Raw genomic sequence first — 13,189 nt, 5'->3', positions numbered from 1 at the left:
TTTGTACAGTATAGATGTATCATTCTTCTCACAAGTTTTAACAGCTGCGGTCGTAATACTCATTCACTACTTCATACTGTGTTAATACTTTAATACACTAGCAGCAGCAGTCTGTAAATCCGTAAATACAGTGCTGACTGCTGAACGAGTACTGCAGTTACAGTGTCGTACGGTTCACTGATCTACAAACTATAATTTAACAATGCTTGTCAGCTCGCCCACGATCATTATACACCTTTACAAGTGAGAATAGAGAAGCTTTCGCGTGCATAATACATACGCGAGATATGTACAAGTTTTACTGTTTTTACTTTTAGGAAACCTTGACAGCACGCGTATGTTTTGTCGAGCTTGTTTAGAATTAGTAGCCGCTGTGTTTTGATTCATCCGGACTCTTTTGTCATGTGAGCAGTTCAAGTTTAACCACCAACCACGATGGCACCGAATAAAGGTTTGTGATATCGATTATTGTTTTGATTCTTTGTTATGATGTAGAAGTTTAAATTCAAATCGTTGCGCGTCTGACTGAAGACGTGAACTCTTTCAATTTCGTAAAATTGTATTTTCGCAATTTCATCGTAATTTGTACGACGAATATGTAATTACGATTTGATCAACGTAACACAAGATCGATTCTCAAAACTGAAAAAAAAAACGTTTCACAGTAAACCTGGCTCACAGTCACACTGCACACCAAGGCTCCTGACACAACCGCTATCAACCGTAGTCCGTACAACTACTTATTTGCACAATTAAAAATGTTATCAAGATCAGAGAGTCAGAGCTGCTTACCCAAAAGTTTTCTTCGTTTATAATTGGTCTAATGTTCATTGAACTTGTGGATAGTTCATAAACATTGATTGAATCTTGGTTGTCACAATATGCAATAACTGTTCAGCTTTATTAGATCGTGTCATCTTCTTCTCCTTTATATCAGTCAAACTGTACAACGCGTTGTTTTGGCAAAATTTTTCATTCCTTTTAAGTTTTACTTAAGTTTTTGATCGGAGAAATATTTGTTAACTACTTATCCTCGTCAGTTAGAATGAATTAAAAACAAACAAATAACAATTAACTGCTCAGTTTGTGTAGCTCGTGCTTTCCTTTTATTTGTTTTCTAAACCACCACTCACGAACTGTTCTTCTCGGTACCTTTCGCAACTCTGGAACTACGTTTGCAGTGTTTGCAGTGTTGAATGTTAACAGGCTTTCTCATCATCTCATGTTAAGAGGATCACCGCGTGACAAGCACATATATGCACATAGCACATAAAAGTAAAAAGATTTAAAAAGTTTCCAGTATGAGACTTGACAATAGTTGTAGGTTGATTATGTTAAAAGTGCCCACGTACTCCTCAATCTGACGCAGCTCCCTCTCAGGTCTGTGTGAGTATTCTGGTACCCTCAAGGACTGTTACAACCGATTAGAAATCAAACGTCCTCAGCCCTGGGTAACTTACAACAGCAATCTCAAATGTCCTGAGCTCTCACCTTGGTTGCAGAAGGTCAGATCATCTTGAAATTTTAGCCCAAAGGTTTCCAAATATGTTTAAATTTGTCATCTGCATCTTTGTTCAACAAATTTTTTTTGTCTCAAAAGACATTAACTCTTAAAAGCAAGCACTAGTTAACCATTCTTATATACAATTTCTAGATAAAAGAACAATTATGAACAAATCATTATTAAAAATAAATGCCGCCCTATTATCCGTATCGGTTAGCCGTGCGAAGCTAGTGAATGAATATCACCGATGATTAGTATTGTTTTATCACCATCTAAATATCGTGAAACGATTCGTCTACCAATTTTGATTGTTTCAATTGTTGTTAAAATGCTTTTGCATGTCAGTTGAGCACTCTCTTGGAAACTATAACTAAACGTTTTATTAATAAAGAATATTATCAAACATTGATGCCGCACCACGCCCTACTTTTCTGTTTCAGAGCTGTAAGACTGATGAAAATCAAATGATCCAGGTTGACTGTTTAAAGAAGACAAACAGAACACGACCAGTTCCAGGCAGCGTTCCCAAAAATTACCAGATACTGAAGAAGAATAGGTTCATCAACAAATACAAATACTGTCAACCCCTGACGCCCAGCTTCCGATATTATGATGAGGTAAATCAAATTTTGATTTGTTTATCAGGATACTTACTGGATTGTCAAAAATTATAATTAGTCGTCCTACCGCAGAGTAAAAAATCTGAAATTAAGGTCATATAAATATAATGAATTTTCAATTTTGTGCAGATCTCCATGTTTGCCCTCATGCAGTTATTGATTAAATGTTTAGATGTGGATTCTGGTGGGGAGGTAGAGCTTTTTTTTTACACGTAACAGGAATTAGCCAGCCAGCTACCACTGTTGACCAATCAAACCCCAAAATCGCTGTCACGTGTTTAAAAAATACCAGAATCCAAATCTTTTATGGGTTGTGCTGAGGCCAGGGCAACTTCTGATTTGAATAACCTCTACTAGAGGCTCTAGGTTGACCTCCGGTAATTTATAAACAAATTAAGATTTTACATCATTTGACATGCTGCCTGACCTCACTTTCAAAGTTTCAAGTCAACCCTAAATTTTCCTGCCCACATTTATTATTGTGGTCTCTTTTGTAAATTTCTTGAATTAAATGAGGTTTAAACACTAAAAACCGAAAAAAAAAACCGAAATAATATCTATTTGTGGAAATTATATAACAGCGGACTATTTTATGGTTCTGGGTCATAAGGATTATTTTTAATTCGATAATGTTAAAAGGTGACACGACAGTCCTTGCTCCCGGGAATACATATACAGGAATACATAGAGGAATAATGTCCCTCAACTACAAGAATATCAGTATACCACGTACTATCCAGTATTCCATATGCTAACTTCACTAATATCACGTACCATCCCCTAGACGGAGTGCTACATAGAAGAGTACAGATTGTACAAATCTCCCACTGCTCTAAGCTGCAGGCTGGACCTAGAACGGGAGTATAACTACCTAACTGCGGTCACGATAGAGAAGTCATCGTCAAGTGGCAGCAACAAAAGCTCATCTCCTAAACTTAAAAAGGTTTGTTTTACCATTAATGATGGTTGTTCGGTTTAAACCTAATTTGGGGGTGGCTCACTCACACTGTGGGATAAGGATGGTCGTGTTTTCCGATCATATCGTAGCACCTTGCCTGGAAGTCTGAATTATCTTGAGCCTACATACTTTACTGCATCCTAATATACACGAGCCTGCTCGTAAAATAAACAAGCATAAAATGAATACTTGTCATTTATTAATTATTGGTCTGACTCCACATTTGACACTAATCACTAACCAGCAAGGATGTCATGCACTTGAATCATCTGATTGATGATTCTATTAAATATTTACAGCCAATGATTACCTATGGAATGTCGCGATTGCACTTATGAGTTTTGATCGGTTTCTGTTGATCTGTAGTTTTTGATGATCTAATAGGAAAAATAGAAACCTAAATTAGCCCCCTTTGATAGTGATATGGAGCAGGAGACAGGTAACCGGTCAAATTGAAACCACTGCAGCCTTGAGGCCTCAAAATTGCGAATTTTCCCTTACTTTCAGGATGGTAACGACCATCAAGTGAGTAATCCATTTCCAGTATACACCAGAATTGAGGGAATTTGCTACTTAGGTGTACGGATTTGATAATGTGTTATTGTTGGAGTTCTAGAAGATTCCCAAACAAACACAACCACGGATGATTCCCATGGGTCATGGCAAATGATTGGTTAATTTGATCTGATTGACTGTCACAGTCTCTCTGATCCAAGAATTTACTTAACATAACACCAATTTAGCAATTACCCCAAACAAGCCATCAATTAGGGTGTTTTGTTCCCAATGTCTCATTAGACTGGTAGTCTGTTATACACACCTACACAGACAAGCACCAGTCTCCTGATAATATTGCAGACTGATCAGACTAAACAAACTGATAATATTATCCCCTCAACAGTTAGCCGAACCTCTGCTTGGTTGCCCTGGTACCGTGTCTCAAGCTATATGATCAGTGGAAATTCTAGATGAAATTTTTAAATTTTTCCCGCCAAATCATTAAAATGAGGTGAACGTCGATCGGTTATATTTAATTTGACGCAGAGTACTTTTTAACCACAACGACAAGCCCATCACCATCAAATTTGTCTTGAACTCAGGCCAAAATCTATCATGAACTGTCGCCCATAAGTAAAATATTTTTAGAGAATTTAGAAGTGATGTAATGACTAACGAGAGAGATAGAGAGATAGAGAGAGAGACTAACGAGTTGACAAGTTGCGGTACGTGTAAATTCATTTTCAGAGCTAATCCTGAAAGAATCCACCCAATTAGTAGTAGTACATACCCCCGATGAAGTTTGACATTTAAATGATATGTTGCCTAGGGTGATAACAGATAACCAATACCTGATTGGTTGATCAGGCTTTTGAAAGCTGTAGACTGTATAGTGACGAAATCAAGAATACAGATAGAGGATCATTGTGAGTCACATTAACGGTACTCTACGGATAATCTTGAAGATAGCATATTGATATAGGTCACGTTTGTAAATCTTGTGCAACATCAGTTGCATGTTTGACACTGTTAAACTTGAAATCCATCATTATGTGTAGTTTCAGCCATCAACCACCTATTGGAGGCAGGCTTACAGTAACGTAGAACGTGACGGGAATAGCAAGAAAGTTATTGTGAAAGGGAACAAGCCTGATGTCAGGGTCCATAGTGCTGAACTTGGTGAGAATCTCCTTGTTAAGGCGTTATAATACATCACTTTCAAGAATGGCCAAACTATGGTTCTTACTTCTTGTCGCACTAATACAATCGCCCATTCATCACCGGAATGTGGATCGTGTGTACTATTTCAGTGATTTCAGACTTCAAGGATGATTTAAATATAGCGCAAATATTTGCAGGACGTGGTCAGGTAATACTTGGTCTCTTGCACAGATGCGATTGGAGCAGACCCATTTACAATTTGACCCCCAAGATAAACAAACCCTCTGACTAATGATACAATGTTTACATTTAGAACACAGCGCCTGAACTAAAACACGATCAAGGTAATGGATATCCCCTCTCAGTTAGCTGATATATCTTATTTGTACAATAACCGGCCCACGTGACAGTCACCAGCTAATCAGAGGAATCCGCGCGGTCATGTGACCTGCCAAACAATCATATAATAGATCGCCGATTAGCTAATGATGTCGAGAACTGCTCAGAGCTATCTCCTCCGTTCTAGGATGTGGATTCTGACTCGAATAGTGGGTTCAATACTGCGGTATTTTTACGATTTTTAGAATTTTGTAAGGCATTCCACATTTCTGAATGTTGTGGTAAAAAGGGCAAATTTTACTCAGACTGTATGGCTGCAGGCAAAGATTTGTGTAACTAGCGGGACGTGAAAACATGTTAAACGTACCTTAAAAAGTGCGCTTGATAATGAGGATAATGCGATCGCAAAATGAGGATAACGAAGTTAGGGGATTATGCTCAATAGAAGCACTTTAAAGAAAAATTTGATGCCACAAGCTCACCTGCAGGAAAGCAGAATCCTTTGTTCATGGCAAGTGCCTAATGTAATTGAGAGATATCTTTCAACAGTTGACTGTTATAAAAACATTTCAGAAGTCCAAAGAGTACCGTTCCCGGTCCAGTGTGAAGGGAGATGAGGATGTTTATCTGAACAATGCTAAAGTTACAAATGCTCCCACCAATAAACGTGTGGCAATCAAGATTCCAAAATGCGAAACCAAACACAGGCGAACTTTTTTCCCGGTTATCCTGTCCAGGTATAACACAGGTGTGGATTCTTGAAGCGATCGTAATCGTTTATCATTAAGTTTTCAATTTATTGGAATTTTACAGATGGAGCATCGAATTATGCTAGGTTGTAACTTGTATCAGAGTTTTGTGGAGGATCAGGCCCTATATTAAGAGGAAGTAAGGGCTATGTCGTTGATCTGTATTATTTTCAATCCGTTCGTCTATGGGACAATATGTGAAATTATATTTATTGTTATTTTATTGGTAAATGAAAAATATAATTACAAGTTTGAATTTTACAATCTTAAAATACATATGATTATTTTGAACATTAAATTGAATTGAACAAAGGTGTTTTTCTATAATGCTGTAAAATCTAATAAGTTAGTTTCACGATACTTTCGTCAGAAATAACCGTGGCAAACATGAGGGAATCACTGGTACAAATTGAGCGGAGCAAATCGTTCATCATCCAATCCGGTATGAATGACCTGTCAACTACTGAGCCAGAAAGAATGGCTTAGAGGTGCTTCAGGATAAATAAACTAGTTTTGTGAGTAATGTTAATGTGAACTCTAATTAATAGTTGTAAATTTGTATCCTTACTCTAATTTGTTGAAGCAATCATTATGTATCTTTAAAAACCCTTAAAAACTCATAAAAACCCATAAAATTAAAAACCATTACGAAAAAAGCCAAAAAATTCGGCTCAAATTTTAAAAGTTTTGGTGTGCGAAATCAATAAATTATAATATCGCAATATCTCACTATACTACTTCTAACTTAAAATCTATCCACAGTTCGCACTTCATACGTAAATCATTAAATGTCTTTTGCTGCTTAATTGCTTACAGTTTCTTCGGCCCAAAACCATGGACACAACATCACAATTCCCACATTGAAGTGATTATCAAGGAAATAAATTCCAGGTCACCTGTTCAGGAGATTTGCTGGTTACCGAAGATGTTCATATTGGGAGGAATTCCCCATTTATCTACCTCTAACCTCTCTGCGATCTTCTTCTGATTCTCCTTAATCTCCTTAGTCTCGCTAAAGTTACTGTACACAGCTTCCATCTTCAGATTTGTTGTGTCCGGTGATATACCCTGAAAAAGTAATCCTTAATTTCATTTAACAATTTATGGTAAATACTATGTTGAAATGATATCATAATCGGAAAGGTGGCTGGCTAATACGGATTGGGTGTCATAGTTTTGTGTATGAATCTGGTTGGTTCGTCAGAATCTGCTACATGTCCCAGCCCCGAGCTAGTAGCACTACCCAAACTATTAAATTTAAACTACTCAATCTGTGAACATTTGTCTGTAAATAATAATGCCAACGACTTCAATAATGAAAGCGAATTAAATAATGATATTACTTAATTATTTAATTTCATATGGGACTTTTAATATTATTACCTTTTGTTGAGCTTGAACTTGTTTGTTAATATTGTCCTCTTGCTTGATGTCCATAACCACTGACTGTTGTTGATCTTGCGACATCACGTTCACATTCACATTCACATGCTCCTTTAGCCCGGGGGATGATGAGGAAACCTGGAATTTGAAGAGTTAACAAACTGAACTAATGTTTTATTGGGATTATTGTAGCCAGACGAATTTAGGTGGGTCTACACTTTGAATTTATATGTTCAACACGCCTAGATTCTAGGATGATCAAATATGTTCCAACGCGTATAAAAGTTATGATTTGATATGAACTGATCTCAGTGCGATTACTTTAACCTCGATGGTAGACCACTGTAATTATTTTCCTATAAAACCGGTTGAACGAATTGACAGATTGCTCATGTTGCGCCCCAGTAAGAACGGCGGAAATCTGCAGAAAATCTAAAAACTTTTATCATAAAATCGTCCTCACCTCATGTTCTTCCTTGTCTCCGGAGACCGAGAGTCGTCCTTGTTTTCTCCACTTGGCACGTCTGTTCTGAAACCAAACTTGTATCCTTGCCTCTGGAACTCCCAACCTGTACGAAAAAGGACATGAAATTCTTTGTTCGGAAGTGAGACATTATTTAAAACTAACTCTAGACTGTCAGGAATCTAGGGAAAAAGGGGAACCGGGAATATTTAGTAAATTTAGCATTATGTGGTCAGCTCTGTAACCGATAGGCAACATTCACAAAATTGCGGTTTACTATAAAAATCCCGAGGCAGGGAGAGAAATGTTAAAATCAGTGACTCTTTCAAATGTTACCCTATGTTATACTCAGAGCCTGACAAATTCGGGCCACAAAATTACCTGGCCGGGATGTTTTATTTTAGTTCAGGCAGTCAATCTACAGATATTTTAAAACATTATGGCGGGTCACATCCTGTACAAACTATGCTCCTTAGTCCAGGCTCCCACAAGTCAGTTCCCGCAAGGTGGGATGTATCGATGATCTAATTTACCGTGATAGCAGGAATCTTCATGAACCCATCTATTTATAAGGATTATCGGCTGGGATAAACTAGAGTATCTGACAAGACTCGAGGATAATTCCAGGAAACTTGTAGAAGGAAACTTGCTAAATTTAGCATCAAGGGCGTTAGGAGTCAGCAATGACGGTAAGAATGGTCATGGTCATGTCTAATGCAGGCAATCAAACTTACTGGCGAGGCCAATCTTAACTTGAGCGATTATAATTTCGAACCATGAAGATCGAACAGAGGGTCTGAACTCTGAACTCAAGATGATCTCTACCAAAGAAGTACTAATGTCGCGGCAACATTGTTGCCATAGTCACAGTGATAGAGCAGCAATCGTGATGACTTTAACCAGTGCGAATGTAGAACCTTAATGTTAGTTTTAAAGTCAGCGTGAGACGAATCAAACCTAAACATTTAAACAAACAATGTGTCCCTCTTGAGCTTAAAAATTGCGAACCTCAAAGCAAGTTCCTCTCGTGTGAAGATGTCAGGATACTTCGATTTACTGAAAACGATCTCCAGTTCGTTGAGTTGAATTGCAGAGTAGTTTGTCCTGTTTCTCCGCTGTTTTCTGGCTCCTCCAGCATACGATGGGTAGTGCATGGCTGCTGCATGTTCAGCTGGTAGTCGATAGTTTCCGGGAAGCTGGGGGAAAGATAGAGAGAGTCTACCGTTGGCGGCGTTCTGAGCAAATTCCACCGAGGACTGGGGGAAGTAGGGGAAGGATTTGTAGATTTCTGAAGCAGCAGCTTGCCCTGTAAACTGAGCCGATGTGTTTGGTGGGGTAGATTCAGCCGATGCTGTTGTACTAACAAGTGTACTGAAAAACTCTGCTGGAAACGACATAATTTAATCAGGATCTAATACAATGATGGGAGCAAACACAAAACGATTTTATAATGACTGATCGAGTTTGCCGCTCGGTATTTACCCAGTTGTGTAAACAAGAAATACGACCTATCGAGCCCTCATACCATTGCGAGGGAAGCTTTCAGCCAATCAGCACGCCGCGCCCGGGTCAGCTGTCCAATTCGAGCCAATCAGCGCTGAGAATGTCTCTCACGCTGGCGTGACGTATGCGGCGCGTGCGGGTGATCTCGGATAGGTTTGGGAGATGCGAAGCACCTGACTGGTCACATGACCCGACAGATTGGTCACGTGGCCCCAAACTAACAAGCCACGCAACAGATAGAGTTTCGGGACCGGGACGAGGAGAGTGTCTGGTAATTGAATAAAAAGTGAGGCCGGGTGAGGATCAGGGGGCATCATAATCGAGTGGGAGTTCGCAAACGTGCCCCTTTGACATGTGACCTGTTAGCTGGCAATCTCTGATTGGTAGATGGTTCTCATTTCTTGTTTGTCCGTTGGACGATGACGTTTGGGGAGGTTTCAGCAGCTCTTTTACCGTTGTAACACGGACATGGCTGGGAATTATTTCTTAGCATTCTCGAACGAGCAAATCGCAAAAATTAGAAAATTCTGAGGCAAATATTTAGAGGAGAAAATAACGATTAATGCATAAGCCCACAGTAATTAATAGACAGTTCACGTATCGATGATTTTATTGTATTACTGGAGCATGAAATTTAGTTTAGTTTAACTTTGTTATCGTTCTAAAGTTGATTTAGACAATTTGATAGAATTACAATAGCTAAATTAATGCCACAGTGACCAGTAAAATCTGATTTGATGCAAATCGCATTAGGGTAAATGTATCTAGAAATGAATAGTAATTAATCGTTGTATTTGTCCTGTTACTACAAGTACAAAAGAATTAATCTCATTGTAGTAATGTAAATCAGATTTGTTAAACTCTGAAAGTGAAATGAAAGGATTATAATACAAATTATGATAATTATTCCAAATTAAAAAAGTTCAATATTCCCACACTTCCCGCCAATTTTGAATTCATGATTTCTACAAAGCATGGGCGCTTTCTGATAGCAAATTTACTATCATGAATTACCGGAAGGATTGAATTTAGGATTAAGAAGGAGTATCCATATCAAGACAATCCACGATCTTTTCTCCGCGCAAGTTCATGTTATTTGCACTGTAAAGTTAATCTTGGATCAACCACGTTTGTACCAATATTTACTCCTAATCAGATTACCAATAGTATCAGGTCTGGGTGGTGCTAAGGTGGTGGTACTATATTATCGGATTGGGTAATACCTAACTAACTTAAGTGACGGAAAGGGTAATACTAGAATTGAGAAGGGGGGGGGGGGGGGTGAGGGGGGAGGGGGTGAGAAGGGGGGGCCGGGGGATACTGAACTGCTGTGTAGAGGGTGGAACGGGAGAAGTGGTGGAACTTAAGTGGTGGAGGAATTGGAAGTGTGGAGATGGAGAAGTTGGTGCTAAAACAGTTGGGATTGTGATACGTTGGAGGCTAAGTGTTCGAGAGAGTGGTACTAAAGTCGTGTGTAAGAATTAATTACAATTTTAGACCAGCCATTGCTGGATTGAAACTTGAAAAGAATCAGATTGATTGACTCCATCATAATTACAGTCCATGAGTCCACCATAGGCGTATATTTTAGAGTTGATAATCACATGATACTGGTGCTGCAGACGCCCAGACCCATTAGCAAGCTGTGTTAGATCTGTTCTTGCATTAGTTTTAGAGTACGCACAGGCTTCCCTTGCACAGGCTCAGAGCTTTGTTTGAAAAATGCTGCGATAACCTGGTCAAGCTTCAATAATTTTAAAACTAGGGTTATGTTTATTGTTGTCAGTGGTGACTATGTAATAACCAGCCTCGCTTTCAAAGTCAGTACGTGATTCGGCTGTGTAGCTCAGGTCTTCGTGGTATTTATTTCATTAATTTCAGTGTCGTCTCTAACAAGTTATGGTGTCTTGAGGAGAGCTTCATGGTGGCTGACAAAATTGACTGTACTGTACTCGCTAGGTGGGAATTGTTGATTTCGTACCATTCGTATCGTTTAAATTTCGTCGAATACGCCAATTTTCCCAGAATTTTCCGGGGGCTTGTTTGTAGCCTGAATTCTGCTACGCTCGCATTTGACAAAAATAGAATTGATAGCTGGTAGCATACGTGTTAAACTTACGGACGTAGTTATGGTAAGCGATGCACATTGCACCAGTTGACTTAATTCTAAGAATGACTGTAACTGTTAACTTTAACTGATCTCAATTGTATTCATAGATCCAAAATCCCTTGAGACATTAGTCTTCAAGGCACGTGTTCTTAATATAACGTGGCTTACCTTGACTAACATTAGCCACAACTAACATCATCCACTGAATTAGCTATTGTGCAAACACTAATTTTGGAGAGGCTATTATTGGAGATATCTCACATCTGTAACAAATAACAATTGTAGGTTATTAACTTTCTCATCACAACTTGCATCCTTGAATTGCGTATTTGGTCAAAATCATTGCCTTCAGTGGCTATATTCCTAAAAACAACAAGAAGTTAAAACTCTAGATCAGAATGTGTAGTGGAAATAAATTGACCAGGTGCAGTGCGGTCTATTGTACCACTTGCTATGTTATGTAATTCCATCAATATACATTAGAGTTAACACTAATTGTTCGAGCTACAACATCAAGTTACACAACGCGAGTGAATGGAGAAGTTTCATGAGGCACTAGCGTATTCACTCTGTGTAAACGCTGTGTTGTAATTTACAAACTCTTTGCCCTCTGTTAGTGGTGCTCATTATCAAATTTTTGTTTTTTACATTTCATTTGTGGGACAGTACGGACTTTGTATATTTTTTCAATTGATTGTTCATCGCTCTTGTGATATGATTGAGATTTTACTTGCGGACGTAGATCAACAACGTTTTTTCTGTTCAGTAAACATTTGGTTGGCACTTGTCATGATGTAGCTGGCTATTTTCTTTAAGATTTTCACCAGGAACTCACAATTACTTTATCACGGACACCCACTTGATTATCCCCCCGCTGATAGACCGCTAAGTGCTAACAGATACAGGTTTTAAACCCCGATTTACCTTCTCATTTCTGCGTGAGAATGGAAAGTTATACGGTAATCAGAATATGCGGTAAATCGCTGTTTTCATTATAGACCGATAATTTATTCCAAATTGGTCCAGAAATACTTTTAATACCTGAATCCGGCCGAATCAGTATATCAATTATGACTTAGACTGAGACTTCAAGTTAATTAGAGTTAACAGACTTATTGATCTTCATTCTAGCAACCGACCATATCACATTTTTGCTTTGCTTGCAACCAAACCAGATTTCCGGCTAAAGAAGGTCAGATATTGAACTTTATTGGATCATATATCGCTGCCTGCCTACCTGCCTAGGTCGATCCAGATGAAATCTGGAACGAGTTTCGTGTCAACGCTTCTCTCCATTTATCCCTATCACACATGAGTAAACGCAGCTGGTCAGGTTCCATTCCAGTGTCTTCAAGTAGGACGTCCTGGAAGGTCTTATGTGGTCGTCCTCGATAACGCTGGCCATAGGATGGTTGCCAGAAAAGGAGTTGTTGAGCAGGTTGGTCCTGTAGACGGTAGACATGTCCTGCAAAACGAAGTCTTCGTGTCTTTATAGTATCTGTCACCGATGGAATCTTTCCGTAAAGAACGGAGTTAGGTGTATGTGATTTCCATGAGATACCAAAGACCCTTCGTAGCATTCTAGTATAAACACCGTCTAGTGCTCTGATATCAGCCTTTTTAAGAGTCCAGGTTTCTGCACCATACAGCAGAACAGGTTCTACTGCAGTTCGAAAAATCTTAGTCTTGATCTTCCTGGACATATTAGATTTCCAAAAAGCATCTAGACTCTGTAAAGCTTTCCATGCGAGGCCTTTCCTGACATTGATGTCTCTGCTTGTTGAGGCTATAAAGGATCCAAGGTACTTAAAGTCATGAACTTCTTCTAAAGGGTTGCCGTTAATAAAGACTCTATCGTCTGAGTTGACAGGTCGCGGGATGTTATAGGACATGTATTTGGT

General features: G+C 38.8%; 2 protein-coding genes across 3 annotated transcripts; one reads left to right on the top strand and one right to left on the bottom strand.

Annotated features, from left to right (window-relative positions):
- The first annotated feature begins 251 nt into the window (after window positions 1–251).
- LOC134820368 (uncharacterized) lies at window positions 252–6,341 on the top strand. Of its 2 annotated transcripts, none has more exons than XM_063830735.1 (6): window positions 252–451; window positions 1,381–1,505; window positions 1,978–2,121; window positions 2,909–3,067; window positions 5,654–5,828; window positions 6,200–6,341. In XM_063830735.1, the coding sequence occupies exons 1-6, from the start codon at window positions 436–438 to the stop codon at window positions 6,313–6,315; spliced, it is 735 nt and encodes a 244-aa protein (XP_063686805.1). In that variant the 5' UTR covers window positions 252–435; the 3' UTR covers window positions 6,316–6,341. The 2 variants fall into 2 exon arrangements, with proteins under 2 accessions (XP_063686805.1, XP_063686804.1); XM_063830734.1 differs by having other exon boundaries at window positions 1,945–2,121.
- On the bottom strand, window positions 6,073–9,292 carry LOC134820367 (diencephalon/mesencephalon homeobox protein 1-like). The gene is made up of 4 exons (XM_063830733.1): window positions 8,684–9,292; window positions 7,676–7,781; window positions 7,213–7,350; window positions 6,073–6,897 (listed from the first exon to the last, which is right to left on the bottom strand). The coding sequence occupies exons 1-4, from the start codon at window positions 9,070–9,072 to the stop codon at window positions 6,730–6,732; spliced, it is 801 nt and encodes a 266-aa protein (XP_063686803.1). The 5' UTR covers window positions 9,073–9,292; the 3' UTR covers window positions 6,073–6,729.
- Between the last annotated feature and the right edge of the window lie 3,897 nt (window positions 9,293–13,189).

This window comes from Bolinopsis microptera, chromosome 9 (assembly GCF_026151205.1).
Source record: "Bolinopsis microptera isolate Bmic1 chromosome 9, MBARI_Bmic_1.0, whole genome shotgun sequence".
In the NCBI taxonomy this organism is placed as follows: Eukaryota; Metazoa; Ctenophora; class Tentaculata; order Lobata; family Bolinopsidae; genus Bolinopsis; species Bolinopsis microptera.
The sequence above is the reverse complement of the archived record's forward strand: the minus strand, read 5'-3'. Positions and strand labels throughout refer to the sequence as shown.

Bases quoted from the DNA above. Each gene is read 5' to 3' on its own strand.
- LOC134820368 (XM_063830734.1), top strand. The intron at 1,506-1,944 runs GTCAGATCATCT...TTTCTGTTTCAG, and splicing joins TCTCACCTTGGTTGCAGAAG to AGCTGTAAGACTGATGAAAA. The intron at 5,829-6,199 runs GTGTGGATTCTT...TACTTTCGTCAG, and splicing joins CCTGTCCAGGTATAACACAG to AAATAACCGTGGCAAACATG.
- LOC134820367 (XM_063830733.1), bottom strand. From the start codon at position 9,072: ATGTCGTTTCCAGCAGAGTTTTTCAGTACACTTGTTAGTACAACAGCA. The intron at 7,782-8,683 runs GTTCGCAATTTT...TTTTTCGTACAG, and splicing joins CGAGAGGAACTTGCTTTGAG to GTTGGGAGTTCCAGAGGCAA. The intron at 7,351-7,675 runs GTGAGGACGATT...TTCAAATTCCAG, and splicing joins GAGACAAGGAAGAACATGAG to GTTTCCTCATCATCCCCCGG.